The 22,518-nt window shown below is 39.7% G+C and overlaps 2 protein-coding genes across 5 annotated transcripts in view; one reads left to right on the forward strand and one right to left on the reverse strand.

Moving 5' to 3' along the window:
- Positions 1-2,041, forward strand: part of LOC122654529 (histone-lysine N-methyltransferase ASHR1) — a 36,251-nt gene extending 34,210 nt beyond the window's left edge. For all 4 annotated transcript variants that reach the window (XM_043848652.1, XM_043848655.1, XM_043848654.1 and 1 more), the window contains 3 exons: positions 975-1,038; positions 1,548-1,721; positions 1,793-2,041. In XM_043848652.1, the coding sequence (XP_043704587.1) occupies positions 975-1,038; positions 1,548-1,710 (227 nt within the window). In that variant the 3' untranslated portion in view covers positions 1,711-1,721; positions 1,793-2,041. The remainder of the gene's footprint in view (positions 1-974; positions 1,039-1,547; positions 1,722-1,792) is intronic.
- A 2,747-nt stretch (positions 2,042-4,788) lies between these two features.
- The window catches only part of LOC122654531 (exocyst complex component SEC8-like), a 115,878-nt gene continuing 98,148 nt past the window's right edge, over positions 4,789-22,518 (reverse strand). The window contains exons 22-26 of the mRNA XM_043848658.1: positions 11,154-11,255; positions 10,938-11,012; positions 5,506-5,601; positions 5,369-5,418; positions 4,789-5,260 (exon numbers count right to left, since the gene is read on the reverse strand). Of these exons, the coding sequence (XP_043704593.1) occupies positions 5,173-5,260; positions 5,369-5,418; positions 5,506-5,601; positions 10,938-11,012; positions 11,154-11,255 (411 nt within the window). The 3' untranslated portion in view covers positions 4,789-5,172. The remainder of the gene's footprint in view (positions 5,261-5,368; positions 5,419-5,505; positions 5,602-10,937; positions 11,013-11,153; positions 11,256-22,518) is intronic.

The raw sequence follows: 22,518 nt of genomic DNA on the forward strand, positions 1-22,518 counted from the left end.
TCTATCTCTCTGTGAACTAAAAGGAAATCAAATTCTTTCACAAATGACACATGGGAAAGATCAAAACAGGGCAATGTGTCTTGTATGAGAATCTTCTTTCTAATTAGAGAAGAGATTTAATTGGTTTAGTTTAGCTTTCATTTGGGAGTGAAAAGGAAAGCATACAATCTTCACTGCTGTGTAAGTATCCTCTTTGCTTCAACAACCGAAAATTAGTAAAATGGGGGTAATTCACTTTTGTGTTGGATTTTTTTTGGATAGTATTTTTTTCCCTCTTTTGTATTTGCTGTTGGGGATACTACTTCAGCAACCTGCATTTAGTTAAATATCTGAGTCATCATCTCTGACTGCATTTGTTTTCATTCCTTCCAATTTATCATTCTTTACCACTTCCTTAGAAAGCAAATGAGGTCTGGACTTTGGGCAGCAGTTACTGTGTTCATGGTGTGTTAGACTTGAACTGTGGACTTTTAACTACTTATTGGAGTGTCGTCTCTAACCATGCTATGCACATTTTAATGTCAAAACATCACTCTTACATCCTCATTTATATTTCACTTCAATATGCACAGACCTTTTAACCATCAATCACTAAGCCAGAATGGTCAGAACGTCTCTTGTTGTTCTGCTTTAAAAATGCTTTTATATTTTTTAGAAGTGGATAATTGATTGAACATGTTTAGTGGGATGTTGAGACCTTGGAGTCTTTTTAATTTTTTGGCATTGTGTTGTCCAATGTGTTTAAGAGCATTGTGTGTGTGTATATATAGCTCAGTCTACCCCATTGATAGAAACAAAGAAGAGATGCCTGTGTGTCTATACTTGGAATAGAATTGTTTACGCATGAGTGCACATTCACATGTACAAACAAGTAAAACTTTATTTATGTTTTTATATCTGAGATTCTGAAGCTAAATAATCATTCTTGGTATCCTTTTCATTGTACTGACTTTTATTTACTTTCTTTGCTGTAGGAATATATCCAATTGTTCATCCTTTGCTTGGATTGCAACATTATACTAGTGGGAAACTGGAATGGTTAAGTGCTGTCTTTTTTGGCTTTGCTTATTTTCTCAATTATCACTTTTGCTGCGTTCCACAAAACCCTTTGTGAAAAATCCTGTTTAAGCATCTCAGTTGCTACGAGATGTCTTACTCCCTTTCTAATAATTTTAGCTTTGTCTTTTTCGGCTTTGCTTATTTTCTCAATTATCACTTTTGCTGCGTTCCACAAAGCCCTTTGTGAAAAATCCTGTTTAAGCATCTCAGTTGCTACGAGATGTCTTACTCCCTTTCTAATAATTTTAGAAGTGATTCAAAGTTTTTTATTTGGAGGAAGAGAACCTCCTTCCAAATTAGAGATGTTTCTGTAAGATCCTATTTTAATGTTTCTTGTTCAATGGTAGGATGGTACTGCTGTACTTGTCTGGGTGAGTTGGTATTATGAATTACAAATTTAATAGATACTCAATTTTCTTTTTTCTTGTTCCTTTCCCCCCTCTTTTGGACTTCTATCCAGAACCACTGATTTTTTTTCGGTTTTACAGGTTACTTGGGGACACAGAAGATGCTATCAAATCATTTGCGAAGGCAGTTGATATATTGCACATTACTCATGGCAGAAATACACCTTTCATGAAGGATCTCCTGATCAAACTGGAGGAAGCACGTGCAGAAGCCGCTTACAAACTTTCTCCCTACGAGGGGTAGCAAATACCCTGGTAAAAACAATCTATCTGGCATGGGCTGTGTTAGAGGAAAGTGATGGCTGCATTTATCATGTCCTTTGCAGTTTCTCCCAGTGACCTCTTTCCTTTCAGCCAAAAGAGGCCTTTTTGAGCCCCTCCATTTGGTTGAGGGCTGTCTTCGCTTGAAGATGTAAAGAGAGTAAGGCTATTAGATTTCTCTGTCATTGAGCTCATTCGTAGGTTGGTTGTAGGCAAGACAAGATGGTTCCTGAAATCAATTCTTCATCCCTTGTATTGGTTCACATTATGGGAAGAAAGAGGAGATAATTTTATTTATGGAGCTTCAATCACTGCATTTCAATTTGGAATGATTCCCTAACCCGAGACAAAATATTATCCATTTCAAACTCATTCATTGCAATATTTCTTTGTATTATTATCTAATGGTTTCACATTTATGTTAATTTTTGTGACGTTTGAATCCAAGTATTAGCCTTACTCTCCAGGTTTCCCACACAAATGCCTGCTACTGACTCACTCCCTCCCTCTTTTAGATGTCAAGTAATTGGAAGAAGCTTTCCATTTTAAAAGTATTTAATTAGAGCTTTTAAGAAACAAGAAATGGGCAAAGTTGTCCAAGATCAACTATCTTGATAAGCTTCTTATGATGGTTCAAATGTCTGCCATGTAGCAGTTTGGATGGTGTTGAAATTTTATCAACAGATCCTAAGGTCCCCCTACTTGCATGTAAAGTTTCAACCCAAATAAATTTCTCCAAATGGCATTAAAGCTTTGAAAATTTATGGACTGTAAGATTATGACATACAAGGGAGGATCTCACTGCCATCAATGTAGATCACACTCCCAGTGTGCAACAACTTTTCCTGCTAGAGACCCAGCACCTCTGTCATGGTTGAGATTTTTCAGATGAGTCGGTTGTATTTGTTTGTATTTTTCTTATGTCTGTATCTCAAGTCATTGAAGTTATAATGTGCTTCATCAATGTTCTTAATTTTTGCCACATCTCTACCTTGTTGGCATATATTGGACTTGTCCCCAACACTCCATGGTGAGAAAATGTGTTTCAGTGATGATAAAACATGAATACCTAGGTGACAGTCTGGCAAATTGGATACCTTGGCGATGACCTTTATTGTCATGATGGTTTTGGTAATACTATTGATTTGTTGACTGTAAAAGGTTTACATATTCCCACAAGCCTAAAGAGAACAACCATTGAAGCAAAATTTATCACGACATACAAGTTTCATCGAGTCACGATTATTGAAGTAGAGTTGAGTTGAATGTATCACGCAAGCATTGTTGAAGAGTACTGTTGAAGCTCGCGATCACAACATACAAGTTTCATCGAGCCAGGACTATTTTAGAAATGATGAATGCCAATGACTTGTAAGAAGCTACGTGCGCGTTAGAGGAATGAAATGATCAAGACCAAGCTTTAAGTGTTCATATGAATAGGATTTTACTTGAGTATCTTTATATAATCCTATGTAACAACTCCAGAATCCTAGAAACCTTTAACATTGTGTATTAAGTCACCTCAAAAGATAAGGTAGTCAACCAATCTCTAAAGAGATAAATTAACAATCATATTGTGATTTAACAGCGAGAGAGGTCTACAAGGGGCAAGAGACGATTGATTGGCAGTGCTTGGCTATGATTACTTAAGCAAATTTATTTAGACAGATGATCGACCAGTTGACCCATAAGTTGTATGAACAACTTGCAGACTAGGCGGTTGATTGGACATCACTTGCTTTAATAGGAAAAACTTCTTGAGAACAAGAGTCTAATTTTGAATTGCAGAAGGTTGATTAGTCAAAAATAACCATAAGGCTAAATATAGCCGTTGGGTTCTAATGGCTAATCAGCAGAGTCAATTGGACCTTCTTTTCGGCCGAGGACAAAAGTCCCACAGCTATAAACGGCTATTTTTCTATGTATTATGAACATGGTTTTGAATAGAGTTTTCATTGGATGAAGGAAACCGGTAAGAAAATTGTATATATAGAAAAGAGGTAATTTCATTAATGACCAATAGAATAAACACATCGAGTGAAAATCAATAAAAGCAGAATAGAAAGACTTAGGGAACTTAGATCCGGACCCAACAATGTCTTTAGTGTGTATTCTCTGTCTTCACAAGGAAGACAATACTACTATTTCATCACTGGATTGTGCAATATGTACGAATCCATTTTAAGTCAACCAACAAGACTAATGCTCATCAAATTAATGACTGTAGTGTAACATTTACAAATAATATTCAAGACAATTTCCTAGCCCTGATCATCACAATGTCCGTTATCCTAATGATACGTTGGGAGTGGATTGGTAGGACTTGACCCTAAAGAATCTCCTCGCAACATGTTGACTTGCTGCTTGGGATAAACCACAAATTTCTTTTCATCCAAAAGGTTCTGTTTGACATGAAAAATGTAGAATGATCCTTTTGAAAGCTGTAATCGTAGTAGAGGTCAGGTTTATAACATCCCGACTTGAGTTCAGGGACATGCCTAGGTTCGACCTTGCTGATCAAACCCACCTTACACAAACTGTAGCAAATGGTACTCAAGGACGAGCGGAGGAAAATGAGGGAATCGTAGGAGGAGCAACGATCATGTTTACTTCAGTATTCTTTGGATGGTATGTCCTTTTGCTGCTAGCACCAGACGTGCTATTACTGCCCTCGGATGGGAATCGATTAAACAACGGAAGAATAACTCGGAGAAGGGCATCTTTGACTTGTTGCACCGCGATGATAAGACCGTCGAATTTGATCAGCGGTTGAGATAATAAAAACCGTTGGTATTGGGGCTGCAGTCCCCTCATGAGCAAAGCTACTTGACCCCTTTCACTTAGACGATCCCGCATCATAGAACCTCTTAATATGTCTTTTGAACCCCTCTCTGGGTCATCTGTGTTGTGGTCTCAAGCTCTCTTTGAGTCAGCTCAACCTTGGTGTTATATAAGTATTGGTGGTTGAACGCCTTCACTATATCTTCCTATGTTTGGACCAGAGATGGGTCCAGAGCCAACAGCTAACGGTGAGTAGAGCCTCTACTAATTACACCATTTGCAATCAAAATTAGGGGTTAGAAAATGGTGTTCTACTTCATACCTAACAACATTTTCTACTGGGAGCTTTGGAAATTCACAAATATAAAGTTAGTGAAAGCCACAGTTACCACTGACAGCAAGTTTTTCTCAGGCGGAATAGAAAATTTTCTCATAAGAAAAAATTAACAATGACAAAAGCACTCTTGCAGTAATAGCAATAAACAAGAAAGAATCTACTCTATCGGATGGAAGTACTAGCTGTGTAGCAGCTCCATGACAACAGCTTCTGGTTTGATCATCCTTACAACAGAATAAAATTTTTATGCATGCTCTCAGCTTCTCCACAACGGAGGGAACTTGTCTGTCCATCTCCACACAACAAATCCATTCACCTAAAAAACCCCTAATGAGATAAAATCTCAGATAACCGTTCCTCTGCATCAGCAGGTATCTCTTTGCCAGGGACCTTGACCTTGATGAGACTTGAGTACCTGTCAAACCCAGTGCTTACTTCGTTAAAAAAAAAAAAAAAAAAAAAAGAGAGAAGAAAACTAGTTAGATTCATTCCAAGTAATCAAGGGCCTGCTTGACTGACGTACTCTGCAGCTGTAAACAAGTGCTCATGCTCTGTAATGAAGGCAAGCAAGGCCTGCAAATATGATGAGAACCATTATTTTCAAAGGCCAGTCAAATAGGTAGAAACAGTGAATGAAAATAATGCAGTCAATTTTCTTGCCTCAAATGGCATGTTTAGGAGTTCATAGTAAGTGCGAACTCGATCCAATCTCAACTGGATGGATTCACTGTCAATTGATGGGATAGCTGCCAGGGCCTGCAGCATTAGTAGTGATTAGAACAAATACGATGCAGTTTCATGAGGAAGCTACAATATATGATATCACAATTTTTTTTTAAAAATACCACAGAAAATGTAAATGAAATTTAAGTCATTTCCATTTTTATGTTCTCTTCCCTTTTTGATATTCATGTCATTTCGAACTTTCTCTTAGATTCACTAGGAGAACTGTATAATTGTTTTTTGGTGAATAAAAAATTCATTACTAAAACCCCGAAGGGGAGAGAAGGGAGAAGGGGGGAGGGGGGAATATACAGGGGAAAAAAAGGGGGGAGGGGAGAGCTATACAAGTCTCAAGCCCTAGGAAGGACTAGGAGACTGAAAAAGAGAAACATCTAAACCCCAGGATACAACAATGTGCCTGTTCCTTGGGGAATCAAAAAGGGAACCATGGGGGAGCATATGAAGTTTAGAGTTGACATAAAAAAGATGGCTTTCCAAATCAAATCGAATGAACAAGAGTTGGAGGTCCATCCTCTAAGATTCCGCTCCATCCAAATGTGAGAAATAGCAACCCCGAACACAAGCTTACCAATAGTATCATACATAGAGCTACCATAAAAAGTCATATCCAACCAAAGCCATTCCCGAGTGAAGGGTAGGGCTATCCTCCAATGGGTCCAGAGGAAACCAAGGGCTTTTTTTCCAGATAGTGGAGGTAAAAGGGCAGGAGAAGAAAAGGTGATCGGTATCCTCAACGCTATTCCAACAAAAAATACAGGAGGGGGGAACAGGGATGTTGCGATGGAGGAGGAAAGCTTAGTGGGGAGACAGGTTGAGGGATTGTGACTCTCTCTAGTCTTTTAATTTCTCCAAACCCCCCTCCCCACTTCTCTTTTGGAGAAGCAATATGTGGATAGGAAAATAGATTAAGTTCAAGTCATTAAAAAATGGAGAGACAATGTCACTGATGCCAACTAAATCAGAGTAATATAATGGGTTCCTACTTAACAAGGAAAGGAAGAGAAAGATGGTTATATAAGGTAATGGAATTTAAACCATCAGATTACACGGTAATCTAATGGACTAGTTTAAAGTTTAAATCTGGAGTGTAACTATTATAAACATTTACTAAAATCAGTTAAGTGGCATAAGATAACTGTTTGATAAGAGTAATTTAATCTGGACCGTAAGATCGTGTGGCCAAACAATCTAACAAACCAGATTTGAACATGAAAGGCTGTGACTGTTCTGAAAAGAAACCAGAAAGTCTATAAAATTCCAGATTGATATTCTCATAACAGTAATCTTTCCTCCGTTTTTCTGAATATCTTCAGAATTTCTATTTCACTGCAGGAAATAGATTTTCTGTTTCGTGGCAATCCTGTATTTCTTAAACAATGTTCTGGTGTTCTTGATTCTGTTTGTACAAGATGTAATCAGGAAAATTAACAAGATTTTGGAATTCATTGTATATTGGGAGGCAATTTGTCAAAAACCTGCTTGCACACTGTTGATGGGGACGAATTACGTCTTAAGGAAAGCGATGTTGTAACGTGCCTTGGAAGTTCCAATGATCTGCGATTTCAGAACCGTGTCATTCTCAATGATTTTCTCCAATAATCTTAAGACATAATTTCAAGTTCTCCCAAATGGCACAATCACTCAAGGAACTCACTGCTGATATCATCAAACTTGAATGGTTTGATGGAAACAACTTCAAACACTGGCAGAAGAAGCTGCATTTCCTCCTGGCACAACTGAATGTTGGGTATGTTCTTACTACTCCCAAGCCAAAAGCACATGACAATAAAACAATTGCAAAGGCCCATATCAGATTGAAACAGGAACAAGATTACTACTTCTGCAAGGGTCACATCTGCAATTTCATGAGTGATGCTGTCTGTTTGATATGTGAGAGAGAGTTTGAAATCATGGACTACAAAGGGAAGAGGGAAGAGAGAGAGAGAGAGTTTGAAATCGAGAGGGAGTGTGAGACGGGTGTGCGTGAGATACAAAGAAAGAGGAGAGGGAGATCTGAAACATTAAAAAAAAAACAAAGAATTGAACCCTACCTCTTCCTAGTTCTATCAACTTCTGGTCTGTGGATTTTTTGGCTACAATCTGAGCTGCAATTGGTGAAGGAAGGCTGCTAGACTTTATTTTTCGATTGCTTTTCCATCCTGTGTTTGATCGACAACATCAGGTGAGTCAAAAACTTATATTATTTTCTGATTATTGAACCCTTGCTGTCAAGGTTCCTTGGGCAGATCGATTCTGCCATAACTCTTAGACCTGCTGTCCTTTTCTCAAGCCCTTTTGAGGGATTACTGAGCATCATTAGGGGGTGCTCCTTCAATCTGGGTTTCAGCCCCATATCGGCTACCTACTGCCAACCATAGGTGACCCCCTTCCTGTTAAAAAAAAAGATAAAAAAAGAGAAAAACAAAAACCTAAATTCTGTCTATGTATTGCTTGATATGTTTCTGATCTCCAACAGATTATCTTTGACTAGACCTGCTTAATCTGTGATTCATATTATTCATGATGATTTTGCTCTGTTTTAGAGATAAAATTTTGGTCGTTCCCTACATTGAAAACCATCCTGGTTTAAGGTTAAAATTCTGGTTGTTCCCTACATTGAAAACCATTCTGTTTTAAGGTTAAAATTCTGGTTGTTCCCTACTCTATTTTAGAGTTTTGGGACCCAAATTGCTGAACCCAATGTAGGTCAGATTAGGATGAGGTTTTGGCGTTTTGTTGGCCTACCAAGGGGTGAAACTCGATTCTGATTTGGGCCCATTCTGAGGTTGCTTGCTGTTATGATTGAAAAACCCTATTTTTATTTTTGGTCTCTTATGTCAGATTTGTGTTCTTTCTCAATCACCTTAATTCTGTCAAAAGCTTATGAACAAACTTTGGGGGTATGTGAGTACTACCTAGTGTAATTTCCGACCAAGGTTTCAACCTATTTTGATTTGTTGACCTTATGTTGACTCTTGAGAGAGTAGGGTACTGGTTTGGTTTGTGAATTCAGTGATTAATAAGGAACGCCTTATAATTGCAGATAGTGACTTTTCGGAAACTTGGAACTCGGAGGGTGGGGTTAACACATTTGCAGACTAAGGTAAGTGGAATATAGTATGGGTACACCGTACACCATAGGTGTGTGGTTTGGTTGTATGATGTGATGTGTGATATGCTTGTATCATTGAGAGGTGCTGACATGTACTTATTTGAATTGTGTCTAAGTGTGTGTCATATGTTTATAGGAGGTAATTGAAATTTGGAGATGAATATTTTTGTATGATGTATATTGTGATGTTGATCGTTACTTGGAGATTTCACCTATGTTTTCTTTTCACATGTGTGTTTTATTTGGAGAGTGTGATTTTGAAAGGTGAAATAAAAGGAGATTTTGAGGGTAAATAGACTGCCCTGGACCAGCACCAAAGAGGATGTTTATTCCATGGAGCCGCGGAAGCATACCCACTGTACACATATGAGTTGTCGGTGGGATATGATAATAATAGGAGACAATAGAAGATAATTGGAAATTGACCATGTTCCTCTCTTGTGTTATGTGCAGTGGCAGCCTGTTTCCCATTGTGCCGGCTAAAGAATGATAAAGGAAGATGACTTTGTTTTAAAATGACAGTGTTTTACTAAAAGGGTTATATTTTTTTGAAAACTAAAAATATTGGTTCTAATTATTGAGTTTTGTTGATGGTTGTTTTGCGTTGTGCTTTTACTATTTTCTGACTTACTGGGTTGTTGAGCTCATCCCATTAATTTTGATATTACAGAAGAGTAGAGTGGAGGTACTGGTTGCAACGGAGTTCGAGGGCAACTTAAAGTTTTCTTTTTATTTGATTTTATTTTAATAGATGGATGTAGTAGGGAGCTACTTTATGTAAACTCTGATAGAGTGATTTGAAGTCTAAATTAAGTACATACCTTAGATTGTCACCAGTAGGTATATTTTGGGATTTGAGAATTTGATTTATTTATTTATTGTGTTGAGACTTGAATTTGGTGATTTGTTTTGAATGTTTCCGCATGATTTTATCGATCGTTTGATCAACGCCCGTGAGGGCTGTACCTTTACCTATATCTGGGTTTGGATCGTTACAGTTGCTCACTCAGGTATTTTCAGCTTGAAGTCTGCTTGGAATCTTATTAGATCTCGAGGTGTAGTTGTCATCTGGTGCAAGGTTGTTTGGTTCCCAAGCTGCATCCCTCGACACAGTTTCACTATTTGGCGCGCTCTCCATTGTTGCCTTCCTAAGGAAAGCTTCCTTATTAGTAGACACATTCCTGTGTCCCTCTGATGCATCCTCTGCTGGAATGACCTCATCTGTTCTTTAATTGTCCTTTCTCCTCGAAGATTTGGTCAGCTGTCCTTGCTTGCTGCTAGCCAGTTCGTCGGTGGATCCTTCCTTTCCACAGTGAATGGATCTGGATTGATATGACCTTTGGTGGTTCCTCTTTTTGTGACCGTGTGGGTAAACTTACTTTCAGTGCTGCTATCCACCATATTTGGTACGAGCACAACCTTAGAAGGACTTCCAAGTCCAGATCTCTTCATCAGATTTGGGACTCCATCTCCTTCGATATTAAAGGCTGGCTGTCTATGGTCCCCCTCAACTTTACTGATACTCCTAGAAATAGACACATTGTAACTTCTTGGAATTTTACCCTTAAATGGTTGTTTGTTTTTTGTTGCTTTCCCCTCTCGGGGCTCCTTTGTATCTCCCCTTGGGGCTTTCCTCTTTAGTTATACAAAATTTTTATTCACTCAAAAAAAAGAACAGTAAAGAAAGTAAAGGAGCACCAGTGCTCGAGTAAAGTAAAGAAAAGAATAGCAAAGAAGCCCTAGTGGTTCAAAAAGAGAAAGTAAGGTAAGGAATAGAACAGTAAGATTCCGGGACTGCTAACCCTTTCCAGTAGGGGTTTAAGTACCAGTTGTTATTATTTGTTTATATATTGACGACATGCTTATAATAAAGAAGAAAGGGCAAGTTAGGTCATGATCTTCATGTAATGGCAACAGTAATAGATCTGATCATAATCCAAACAGTTAGAAGAACTACCTTTAAGCCCATGATAACCAAAACCAACTAGTTGTTTCTCTATGACTATCCATTTACTCAACATGCCAGCAAACAACACACACACACACACATGCAACCTGCAATGTTTTTTTTTATCAACAAACTTTTTGTTTTTGTTTTTTTGTTTTGTTTTGTTTTGTTTTGTTTTTTTTTTTTTTCCTGTTTTTGATTTTCAAGAGAAGACAAATTTGTGAAGCTCATTGGAAGATAGGAAATAAAATAAAAAAATATGATTTTGTTCCCACAGGTAATACCTACCTGTTCCAAGGCAATTGAATTCCGACATATTTGCTGAACCCCAAAAAGGTTGATTGATTTCATATCCGCCAAAGCCTAAATAAGACATTTGCATTTTCTCTTTATGAGCAATTAATAGGGGAAATAATAATGTTTCATTTACCAATATAACTTTACTGCAAAAACAGCAACAAGACAAGCTGTCACTGGTCTACCCAAAAATGCAGACATGCAAACCTTAATTGATGCATTTGCTGCACTGCCACATATACCACCAAATATATAGTTCCGCTTTACTTCAGCAACAAAAGGTGCCATCTCTTCGTCTCTACGTGTTATCTATGAACAAAAAAAAAATCACAAGTAATGAAGGAAAAAGAAAAAGAGACTCCCAGGAAAGACTCAGGATAATTAGGATAATTATTTAGGAAGCACATATGCATGCTAAATTTGTAAAAGCAGTATATGATTCCATTAATCTAGTTAATAAGAAAGAACCCACATAATTTCACGATTAATTACGCAAAAATGAACAAAAATTAAGGAAACTGATTTCAAAGGTCAACTATGCTACTACGAATTTTAGCAAGTGCTTAACAGTCTATGCAACTAAACCTTATCCAATTAGGGTTAGCCTGTTAGCTACACGAAACCTTCATCATGATTATCCTATTAAAGCTTGATATAGTGTTTTGCTTCTAGTGAGCACCGTAGAACATAGTTGACGTGGCGTTTAGGTAACCCAAGGCGTTGGAGGGGGCCTGGACATCAAGGCGAACCCAACAAGACGCTTAGGCAATGCCTTGACAACTATGCTGTAGCATGACAAAATAGCAAAATTGCTGGATCCATGCTAACGCAGGGGAAACATAATGGTAATTTAAGGGAGGTCTAGCTGTGTAGATCACCAAGAATAAACAAGACAATCTGGAGAAGAACCAAAGCTGAGTGGTTGCTGGAACTGTTATTTGTATTAAAGAATATAATCATCTGTTCTGATCTGTCACACGAGAGTTTTTAAAGCTAAAACCCTACTATCAAAAAAACTTAATTAACCTTCTAACTACTTAGCAATCAGGGGCATTATTGACCAAATAAATAGATAAAGAAGAAATAATGACGAGTGGTTACTGTAGCATGTAAACAATACTCACTCTAGATTTCCTACTAAACGCAACCACCCCTCGATTCTGCTAAAGACTCATTAGAGACCCAAAAACAACACCAAAAGCTAAACCTGCAACCAGGAGACAGAATATTGAGAGGGAAAATTGTTAGAGTTTAAGTAATAAGGGTACTTTAGGAACTAGATTGTTGTCTAGTTGCCTTATATTATAATATTTCTATTTTAACTTTTACCTCCTAGGGAGGTGTATGTAATTCTTTTCTTATTATTAGTAAAGTAATATAGGTGTGTTGGAGAGAATACTCTACACACAACATTCCACCATCTTCTCTCTTCTCCTCCTTCTCCTTCTCCAACCTTCTACTTTCATCCTTCTTGTTCTTGTACATTCATTAACTTCCAACTTGGTATCAGAGCACACTTTGTTGGTTTGAGAGTCGAGTTACTTTCTTTTTCTTCTTTCCTCCTCTCTTTGGAACCCTATGTCACAAAGGGGTTCCAAGGAAGAGAATACTATGTGAAAGTTTCGAAGAAACCATAAGATTAACTTGTTTGTAGATCATTGGAACATCAAGAGGAGGTCTCACATGAAGAAATAGAGTTTTTGAAGCTCAAACCAAAGTGGGGCAGCTTCTTCACATTTATCGTCAGTTTTTTCTTCGAATGGCATCTCTCTCTGAAGTCTTATCCGGCTGCCATTGAGGCTGGGGTAGGGTCCATTTGGATCTCCCTATAGCCCTCCTTTCCCCCCTTCATGCCCTCGGTTCATGAAGAGAAGGGATGTTGAGCCACAACTCCTCTTTCCTGACTTCAAGGTACCACCTCCCCTGTTTTTTATCTTGTTTGTTAGCTGCCTTGTGGACTGCATTGTGTGGAGGCTATACAATGTGAAACATTTGAAGCAACCTTGCAAGGAACATGAATAAGATAAATGGAGGCACCAAGAGAAGACCTCATTTGAAGAAACAGATACTTGGAGATCAAATCGAGCCAAACCAGCGCTAGAGGAAGTTACCGCTAGCCTTTTTTGGTCATTTTTCTCTTTTCCCTTCATCCGGCCAGTATTGAAGCTGAGGTTAAACTTTTTTGGCTCGCCCTAGGGCATACTTCAATCTCTCCATGGCCTTGTCCCATGCTTTTATGAGGAGCTAGAACACGCAGCATGATGACTGAGATTGAACCTATGGGATATCCATATGGACTACAAACAAATACCAGATCTCTCACTCAGGATGATATTGCAACATTTCGTAGGGTTTTGTCATATCTGGATAGCTCTACTTGTATACCTACAGTGCCAGATTCTTCAGCTTCCATTTTACAGGCCTCTACATCTGCTCCTTCTACTGCTTCTATGTGGGTTATTGACTCTAGAGCCACTGACCATATGACCGGCATATCTCAGTGTTATGACTCATACTCTATCTGTTCTGGTAAGGAAAAGGTCAGGGCTGCTGCTGGTACCCTTTCTTCTATTTCGGGTAAGGGTAGTGTCCGTGTCATTTCTTCTATCTCCCTTGACTTTGTTCTTCATGTTCCTCAGTTTAACACAACCTCTTATCTGTGAGCCACCTAACCAAATCCTTGAACTGTTGTGTCACTTTTTTACATCTCATTGTGTTTTTTAAGATTTGGTGACAAAGAGGATTATTGGTAGTCGACGTGAAGAAAAGGGACTCTACCTTCTTGATCTAGGAACATTCCCTCTACCTACTGTTCAGTCCTACACGTGTGGGCGTAGTGACAATTGTTCCGTTGACTTTATGATGTTGTGGCATCAACGTTTGGGCTACCTTTCTTTTGGTGTTATGAGAAAAAAATTGCCACACTTGTTTTCTTATATTCCTTCTTTCCATGTATTTCAATATGAACCCTGTTTGTTTGCTAAACATTGTCATTCTCCTTATCCTTACCATGGCTATAGATCCACTGTTCCCTTTCATATTGTGCATACTGATGATTTAGGACCTTCTCCCACTACTTCTTTATTTGATTATCCTTATTTCATTTCCTTTGTTGATAATTATTCCCGGTTCACTTGGACTTTTTGCTGAAACATAAGAGTGATGTCTATGATGCCTTTAAAAATTTCTATCAGCTAGTTTTTACTTACTTTGAAACTAAAATCAAAATTGTTCATTTTGATTAAGGAGGGGAGAACATGTACGATGGTCTCCAAAACATTTTCATTAATCATGACATTATCCATTAGGTAGCTTATGTTGACACACCCCAACAGAATGGGGTAGTTGAGGGAAAAATCGCCATTTATTGGAGGTCACTAGGAGCTTTTTATTTGGCATACATGTTCTTAAAACTTTTTGGTCTAAAGCTCTTCTTACAGCTGCCTTTTTAATCAACCACATGCCCACTAAACTTCTTGGCTCCAAATCCACTTTGGAAACATTGTCTCCTCAACCATCTGCTTTCTCTCTTCCTCCCAAGGTATTTGGGTGTGTCTGCTACGTCCATGTCAATAAATCTACTAGGACTAAGTTTGACCCCAAGGCACTCAAATGCATTTTCCTTGGATATTCCTCCTCTACCAAGAGGTATAAGTGCTATCATCCTTGCCTTCTTCTCTCCAAAGATGTCACTTTCTACGAATCTATACCTTTCTTCACTCCTCATTAGCATCCTCTTCAGGGGAGAATAGTGGGAATGAAGGGTCTGTTGATATCCCTTTCCTCCCACCTTTGCCTACTTCTCCATTTCTATTTGATATTGGGAAACACAAAGAAGGGGCTACTGTTGATATTGATGATCAATCAAGTGTTGGTTCTGACAATACGAAGGAGTTAAATGGGTACAAAAGAGGTTGCTGGAGGAAGAAGACTTGTCAAGAGTGTAATGCCCCTGATTCCTGCTAGGCTTACTGTGCATCACTTCTGTCCTATGCTAGATTTTATTAGGAAAAAGCTTCAGCTCTGGAAAGGAAAGCCTCTCTCCTATGTTGGTTGGTTAGTCCTTGTTAAATCAGTGTTGCAATCTTTGTACATCTACTAGTCGGGCATCTTTAGGCTTCCTTCTTCCACAATCAAATCATTAGATACCCTTATGGCTTCTTCTCTCTAGAGAGGAAAAGAATCTTCCAGATTAATCCATTCCATCAGCTGAGCTTTTGTCAGTCTGCCCAAAGAAGAGGGAGGGTTAGGGCTTTGCCGTATCAAAGATGTAAATTCAGCGGGTATCATAAAGTTGATTTGGAAGATTGCTTCTAAAAGGCATAGTATTTGGGTTGATTGGATTCACTCAGGGCCTCTCTGCAATGACTCCATTTGGACTGTCTCAATCCCTTCTGATGCTTGTTGGGTCTAGCGCATGAGCCTAGCCCCTAGACCTATTGCTCTGGGAGCCATTAGTTCTCAAATTGGTGATGGAAGCTCTACTTATCTATGGTTGGACAACTGGCACCCTTCAGGAATTCTCCTTCATTCAGTCTCTTCAAGAGCTACTTATAATTGTGGTTTGAATAGACAATCTATGGTGGCTGATATTATGCAAGATAATGATTGGGACCTTCCAGTCACTCTCCACCCAGTGTTTAACAATGTCTGGAATGCCTTATCTTCCATCAATAGAATATCCTCAAGGAGGGGTGATAAAGTTATTTGGGCCCCTACCACATCTGGTCTATTCACTTCTAATATGGCCATTCGGTCTTCGAAACCCTCACTCAAAACCAACCACCGAAATCTTCCAGTTTTTTACTAAATCTTCGTAGTTTTGCGAAATATTTTGGTTTTGAGCCTGGTCGAATCCAAGCTCAAAACTGAAACCTAGAACTAAGTTTTCCACTCACGGGTGAGGCATAGGGGTGACCATCCTCCCAAACCTGAACATGTTGCAGCATTCATCATTTCATAAAGTGTTTTCCTCCCTAATGGTAGGTGGGATGCATCATATAAGGCAAAAAAAAAAGGATATTATTGAACTCAGGTAGTCACTGAGAGGGGAGGGGGGTTGAGTCAGTGATAGATCTTATTATAACTTTTCTTCACTTGGGGGAATCTCACACGTTGAGTCGGCATACATTCACATCCACACAACAAAGCACAAAGAGCAAACCACATACAAACACATCCACAACACAAGACATACGTGGTTCGCCAGTGTGGCTACGCCCACGGTGCAAATGAGCGTTTGACCTACAACCCAAATCTAGTCGTAGTATAATACATAATATAACATCTAGCGGTACCCACCTAAGGCAGTACGTGTCACACCCCTGCCCGGTTAATAAGGGCCAAGTGTGGCGGGATGTCTCTGACATCCAACCAATCCCCAAGGATCATAAGTGCAGTACCCTATTTACAATCATTGCTCACAAATACAGTAATCAGAGGCAGCAGAAACAATTAAATAATAAAGGTAACATCAGTAGTAAGAGAAGTCTATGTGATATTTTATTTATATAAAGGATAAAGCTTGTGATACTACTATACAGTTCTCAAAGGTACTACAGGGTAAAACTATACAAGAACTATATTATATTAGTATAGAAATATTTATAGACATAAAAGAGTGGGGAGATAGCCTGGACTGTCAGGCCAAGATCAGAAGAATGTGCAATCATCACATGCGCACGAAGCATCGTGCACTTCGAACTCCAACGCCACAAATCCATTATTAAAAGTAACTAAATCACCTGAAAAATAAGGATATCCACAGGGGTGAGCTCTCAACTGAGCCCAGTAAGGAAATGCATGCAAAACACAACACAATAATTCATGATGAATGTGTTAATCTAGCATGTTCCTAACATGGATACTAAGTCTCATGTGGTATAAGTATTACTGTGGTAGATGCTAACCTCGAAGAGAACCCGCCAGGAAAGCATGACACAAGGTAGCTAACCCAACAGACCCCTAATGACCAACCGGAAAGCATGACACCAGGCAGCTCCAGACATCGATCACTCGAGCGAAACCATTCTACCACGGTGAGGACCCGCCAGGAAAGCATATCACTAGGCAGCTAACCCAACAAACCCTCAATGACCAACCCTACTGTTTATTCCCACAGCGGAGTACACACGCTAACATGGGACAGTGAATGGTACCCCGGCATACCCTTCGGCTGTACCACGGGTTGTCCAACACCTTACCCCCTGTTGGTAAGGGGCGTGGTACTGGGTTATGATATAACAGCCTAGCCCAGTGCAATCTATGCATGATAGCACATGTATGAATAGCTGAATTTAAATAGAACAGTACTTCTCCAATAATAATCATCAGTAACAAGTAAATATCAGTGCAAATGTAAGATGCCAATGCAACCTAATTCACATGCAGATTCTAATGCAGTAAATAAAAGCTAATAAACTATATGAACAGGATAATTTTGATGATGCATGACATGGCAATCAGAACAATAACAAATTAAAATGATAAACACTCCAAAATTAAAGTCAGAATTCCCTTACCTGAAGTTGTAGACTAGACTAAGTCAGTTACCCTTCAAAGATCCCAGCAATACAGACAAGAATAGAGTATACAGCCCAACACAGTCCTAAAACATTAGAAAAGATCAAGTGTTAGGGTCAGAAGGCAGTCTAAGGTCTAACCAAGGGTATAGGGGCATTTCTGTCCAAAAATATTGGACCGGATTCAGAGGGCAGAATTGGGGTTTTGTTCCTAATGGTCAGATCTTGACATGCATGGGCTTAATTTCATGGTTTCACCTAATTCTAAGGTGGGTCCATTTAATTGAGGGTCCAATTTCATGATTAATTCCAAAATTGAAAATCAATTTGAGGGGTTTAACAAATTAACCCAAATTGATTATCAAGGGTTTGTTAATTGAGTAAATCAGTAGAGAATTGGGTTTCTAAGCTGAAATTCTCATGTCATAGTTACATCTGAACCATTCTTTGGTTCAAAACAAGGCTTAAATACTGAAATTAATTTAATAAACCTAAGATTTCTAAGCTTTAATGGCTGATTAGGGTTTAAGAGTTAATTAGGATTGAGATTAGAGAAGAACAAGATGGGGAACAACGGAAATTAGGGGTTTTGGTTAATTTAATTCAAAATCATTAACCAATTTGAGAAATTGATCAAATTAACCTAATTCACTATGCTAGGGTTCATTAGGTTTCATGTTTTAGCTGTGATTTGAGGTACAGCAGGAATTATACAGCTTAATTCAAGATCTGATCCTCAATTGGGTCTAATTAAAAAGGTTAGGGATGGGTCTTAGCTTATTAAACCAATAGGTTGAGCTTTAATGGAAGAATTTGTTATAAAGATCAATTAGGGATAGAGAAATTAAGAGAAGAAGATGGGTACAGCAGGAATTTCTGCTTACCTGAGTACAGCAGTGAGAAGAGGTGAAGGCAGCCTTGATTTATGCAGCTAAGTTGTCAATGGAGGTCCCAAAACTTCAATTTCAGGTGTAGGAACCAAGCCCCATGCAAAGCCCTCACTTTCCCTTCTTCTTCTCCTCTTTTCTTCTCTTCTTTTTCTTCCCCTTAGGCTGGATCAATTTTCTTCTCTTTTGATTTTGTGAATTGTGAATAGTAAAGATAGATTGATATATATATATATATATATATGTGTAGTGGATTGACTAAGGGCTGTTTGGTTAGCTAAGTTAAAAATCAGATTCTAAAATAGATTTTAATTAGAATTTCGTACCTATTTCATTATTCTAATTATATAATGATATCATACGACATCAGGGACAATCCGAACACGGGTAAATGTTAGGAATTGGATTTCCCACTGGGGATGTGGGTCCCACAGAGGTAAATTTACTAAAATACCCCTATAACTCTAATTGGTCGAACATAACACTTTAAAAATACATTTAAATTATACTTACATTGGGTTTAATTAAGGGAGAGGTCCTGCAGCTTGTCCAGCCAGCAGACCCGACACAGGTAGCTCTGGTGCGGGGTCCCACAAGGTAAAAAATTACTATTCTGCCCCTAATACACTAATTAATTAGAAATACAACATATATACATATAAAATGGGATTCTTACCTAGGATTCGGCCTAAGACAGAGAGGCTTCGCAGGCCATCAAACCAGCATGCCAAGCATAGGAAAAAGATGTGATGCTGCCCATAGCTTGAGGTTAGCATGGGAAATATTGAACCAAAACCTGAAATCACTCGGGTACCAAAAGTTCTTTTTTTTTTGCGGGTTTTCACAGTACGTTGCCCCAGTTTATGTGGTACCCACCACAAAGGAGCACCAACCCTTGGGTTTATGTGGCACCCATCGCAAAGGAGCTACAACCCCTCTATCAAGCACCCACTTGATAGGTAACAGTGATACACTCAAATGGCATATGCAAATGCCCCCAATAAGCTCAAAACAATATATATGGAATTTCAACGAACATATTGCCTACAGTCTAAGACACCACATATATGTGAATGCATCAAAGAGATTACATACTACGAGGATGTGTCTCCTTGTCTTCTTCCACTCCCAAGCTTCAGCTCAACACCCTTGGAGCATCAAACACTGTTTTTGAATGAATCAAATTGTCCTTGTGTCTTCTACACAAACCCTAGGTTTATGATGTGGCTTCTTTCTCCTTCTCTCTTCACAAGCCTTTGATAATGTCTTTCAAAGCTTGAAGAATCGTTCTTACGTGATGCACAATCAAAGAGGGTTCAAGGAACTCTTTTAAGGCTTCTCTTCTTGGAGTCTCTCTCCTCTCTTCTTCTCTCTTGAGTGGGGTGTTCTCTCTTTTTCTCATATGGCCTCACACCCACTTAAATAGCCAAAGGTGACTCACAAACTTTTGGTCACATGTAGCTGCATTCGATGCACGATGTAACTTGCTCAACATCGAGCGTGCGTCAACCAACACGGCTTCACCTTCGACAACCCTTTTTAAGTGTCAAACAAAAACTATTGAGTGTCAAATTTGTTAGTCATGCGGCTCAACACAAAGCATACTCCAGTTGACGTTGAGAGTGAGTTGACCAACATGCATTTGGCATTAAAGATCCTTCTTTCAATGTCAAACTATGTGCATTCGACGTCGAATCTGGGCAGTTGCCGCACTTCTCCATTTTGCTGAAATTTGGCATCTTCTTCACAACAGACCATTCTTCAACTCCAGTCATTAATGTAGTCCTAGATAGGTAGGAGACCTACTAGGAGCCAAGCAACCAGGACCTGTTGAATTGCTGGTTCGATGGGGGCAGAATTGAGGTTTTAGGTCAAATTTAAGGTTAGGGTTAAGGTAATAGATATGTACCTTATATGGTATAACTAGGCAGGTTTAGAGGAGTCAAATGAACTAGATTTTATGGGTTTTGGATGGGTAGAAGCAGATTAGATGGAATTGGGCAGCAACTAGGGTTAGGGTTTTGAAAGGTGGAAGATGATGGAATCTAGGGTTTATAATAACAGGAAATCAGGTGGTTGAATGGGATTAATAATTAGGTCGAGTGTAGGCAGGGTGGAGGGGAATATATGCTGAAGGTTACAGCTCAGATGGTTGAATGGGATTAATAATTAGGTCAAGTGTAGGCAGGGTGGAGGGGAATATATGCTGAAGGTTACAGCTCAGATGGTTAAATCTGGAGTTATGGAGGTTTCCTAGTAGAGATAGGAGAGAGGGGAAAAAGCATGATTTCAGACAATCGGCTGGGTGGATGGTATTGAAATTTGGATCGAGTCTCTCTTAGGGTTTGAGGAAGCTTCGACCAAAATTTTAGCAGGTTCTAAAGGTTAGATTTGGCTGGGCAGATTCCCATGAAAATCACCTTGCATGTAACCCTCTAGAAGGGAATAAGAATAGTTGCAGGTTTTAGGATTCTAATGGATCTATGATATTAATGGTGGATGAAGAAGGTAGTAAGGATTGAGTATTGGCAATGGGGATCGATGGGAGTGGGTTTAGAGGATTAGGAGAAGAAGGGAATGGTTGATGATATTAAATACTAACTTGGAGTTGCAGGTCTTCAATGGCAGCAGCTTGAAGATTAGAATTTAGGTTCTCCCAATCTACAAGATGCAAGGAGATGAGTAGCAGATCCTCCCAGTCTATAAGACGCAAGGAGTCAACTGGAGATCCACCAGTCCCTTCACCTTTTTTTTTTTTGGATGAATAAAAATTTCATTACCAAAGTAAAGAAAGGGGGGGGGGGGGAGAGGGAACAAACCAACACAAGCTAAAACAAAGCCCTACCAAAAAGGCCAGGGCAAGCAAAAGAGGGGAGGGGCCCCAACAAAATCAGCTAACCAAGAATGGAAAATACAAGGGCTTCAGGAGAACCGGAGCCAACCACAATGAAGACACACTATCCCGGATCCATAGGCTCATGGCAGAGAGCATGATTTCTGATGTCCAAGCTTAGACGCAAAATCTTTTCCGGACAGGGCAGGTCGTAGGCGATGTAGGGACGGATTTTTGGGAAAGGAGGGGAACTGGGGTTACGACGACGAAAGACTCTAAGGGCCGGGGGGCATAAGACTTGGTCATAGAGGGGGTTAAACTGATACTGGAATTTAGGCCCAAACAAGGTTGGGCAGGGAGGGGAGGGTTAGAGCAAAGGGGCATATGGTAAATAGGATCTGGCCCATGAGTCCCATCAGGGTTAATCAAAGAGGATAGGGAGGTGGGCCGGGCTATAGAGGGAGTAGGGACCACAGGGGTAGCGTTGGAGGGATTTACCAACGGGGTAGTGGAAGGAGAGGGAGAGGATGGGGAAAATGAGGATTATGGACCCAAAAAGGACTTTGAAAGGCCTTTGAGAAAGTGGGTAATCCCTAGGCTCGATGGGACTGTTCTGGGAGAAGTTGGCGGAGAAAGAACATGCGCAGAGGGAGCTTGGATAGTCTGATGAAGAACAGAGGAGACTGGCAGAGGATGGCGACAGGTCGAGTGGGAGGGGAGATGAGGATCAGAGGTGGAATCATTGGGAGATGGGATAGCAGCATCGTCGCAAGGACCATTGGATAAGAGAATGGCATATTGATTTGGACTAACGGTAGCCAATAGAGTGACCAACGGACTAGAGGGAGGAGAGCCTGGAGCCGGGAGCACTTTGCAACAGGATCGGCAGTGTTTGCTTCTTCCCCGACCACGGCTAGGCCTACGGGCAACCGAGCCTGCCGGAGCGGTCGAAGACGGAGGAAAAATGGAGTGTCCAAGGCCTTTTGCCTCAGGGTCCTTCGACGTAAGCGAAATAGGATCGACTTCGCACACAACATTGGTAGGGTATTGGAGAGTAGAGTCTTCATTGCACACTGCCGTAGAAGCACTTGGGACTTGGGACTTGGGACTTGGGAGTACAAGCTTGGGTGAGATGACCAAACGCCTTGCAAATGATACACTAGGGCGGAAGCCTATCGAAATGAACCTTCTGATGGAAAGAGAAACATTTGTCATCCACGACAATGACTAAGGATGGAGGGAGAGCATCGGCAGAGACCTCAACGCAGATCCGAGCAAACGATAGCCTATCCATCTTTTTGGTTCTCTTATCGGAGTAAAGGGGTTTGCCA

The sequence above is a fragment of the Telopea speciosissima genome, chromosome 3 (assembly GCF_018873765.1).
Source record: "Telopea speciosissima isolate NSW1024214 ecotype Mountain lineage chromosome 3, Tspe_v1, whole genome shotgun sequence".
NCBI classification, from domain to species: domain Eukaryota; kingdom Viridiplantae; phylum Streptophyta; class Magnoliopsida; order Proteales; family Proteaceae; genus Telopea; species Telopea speciosissima.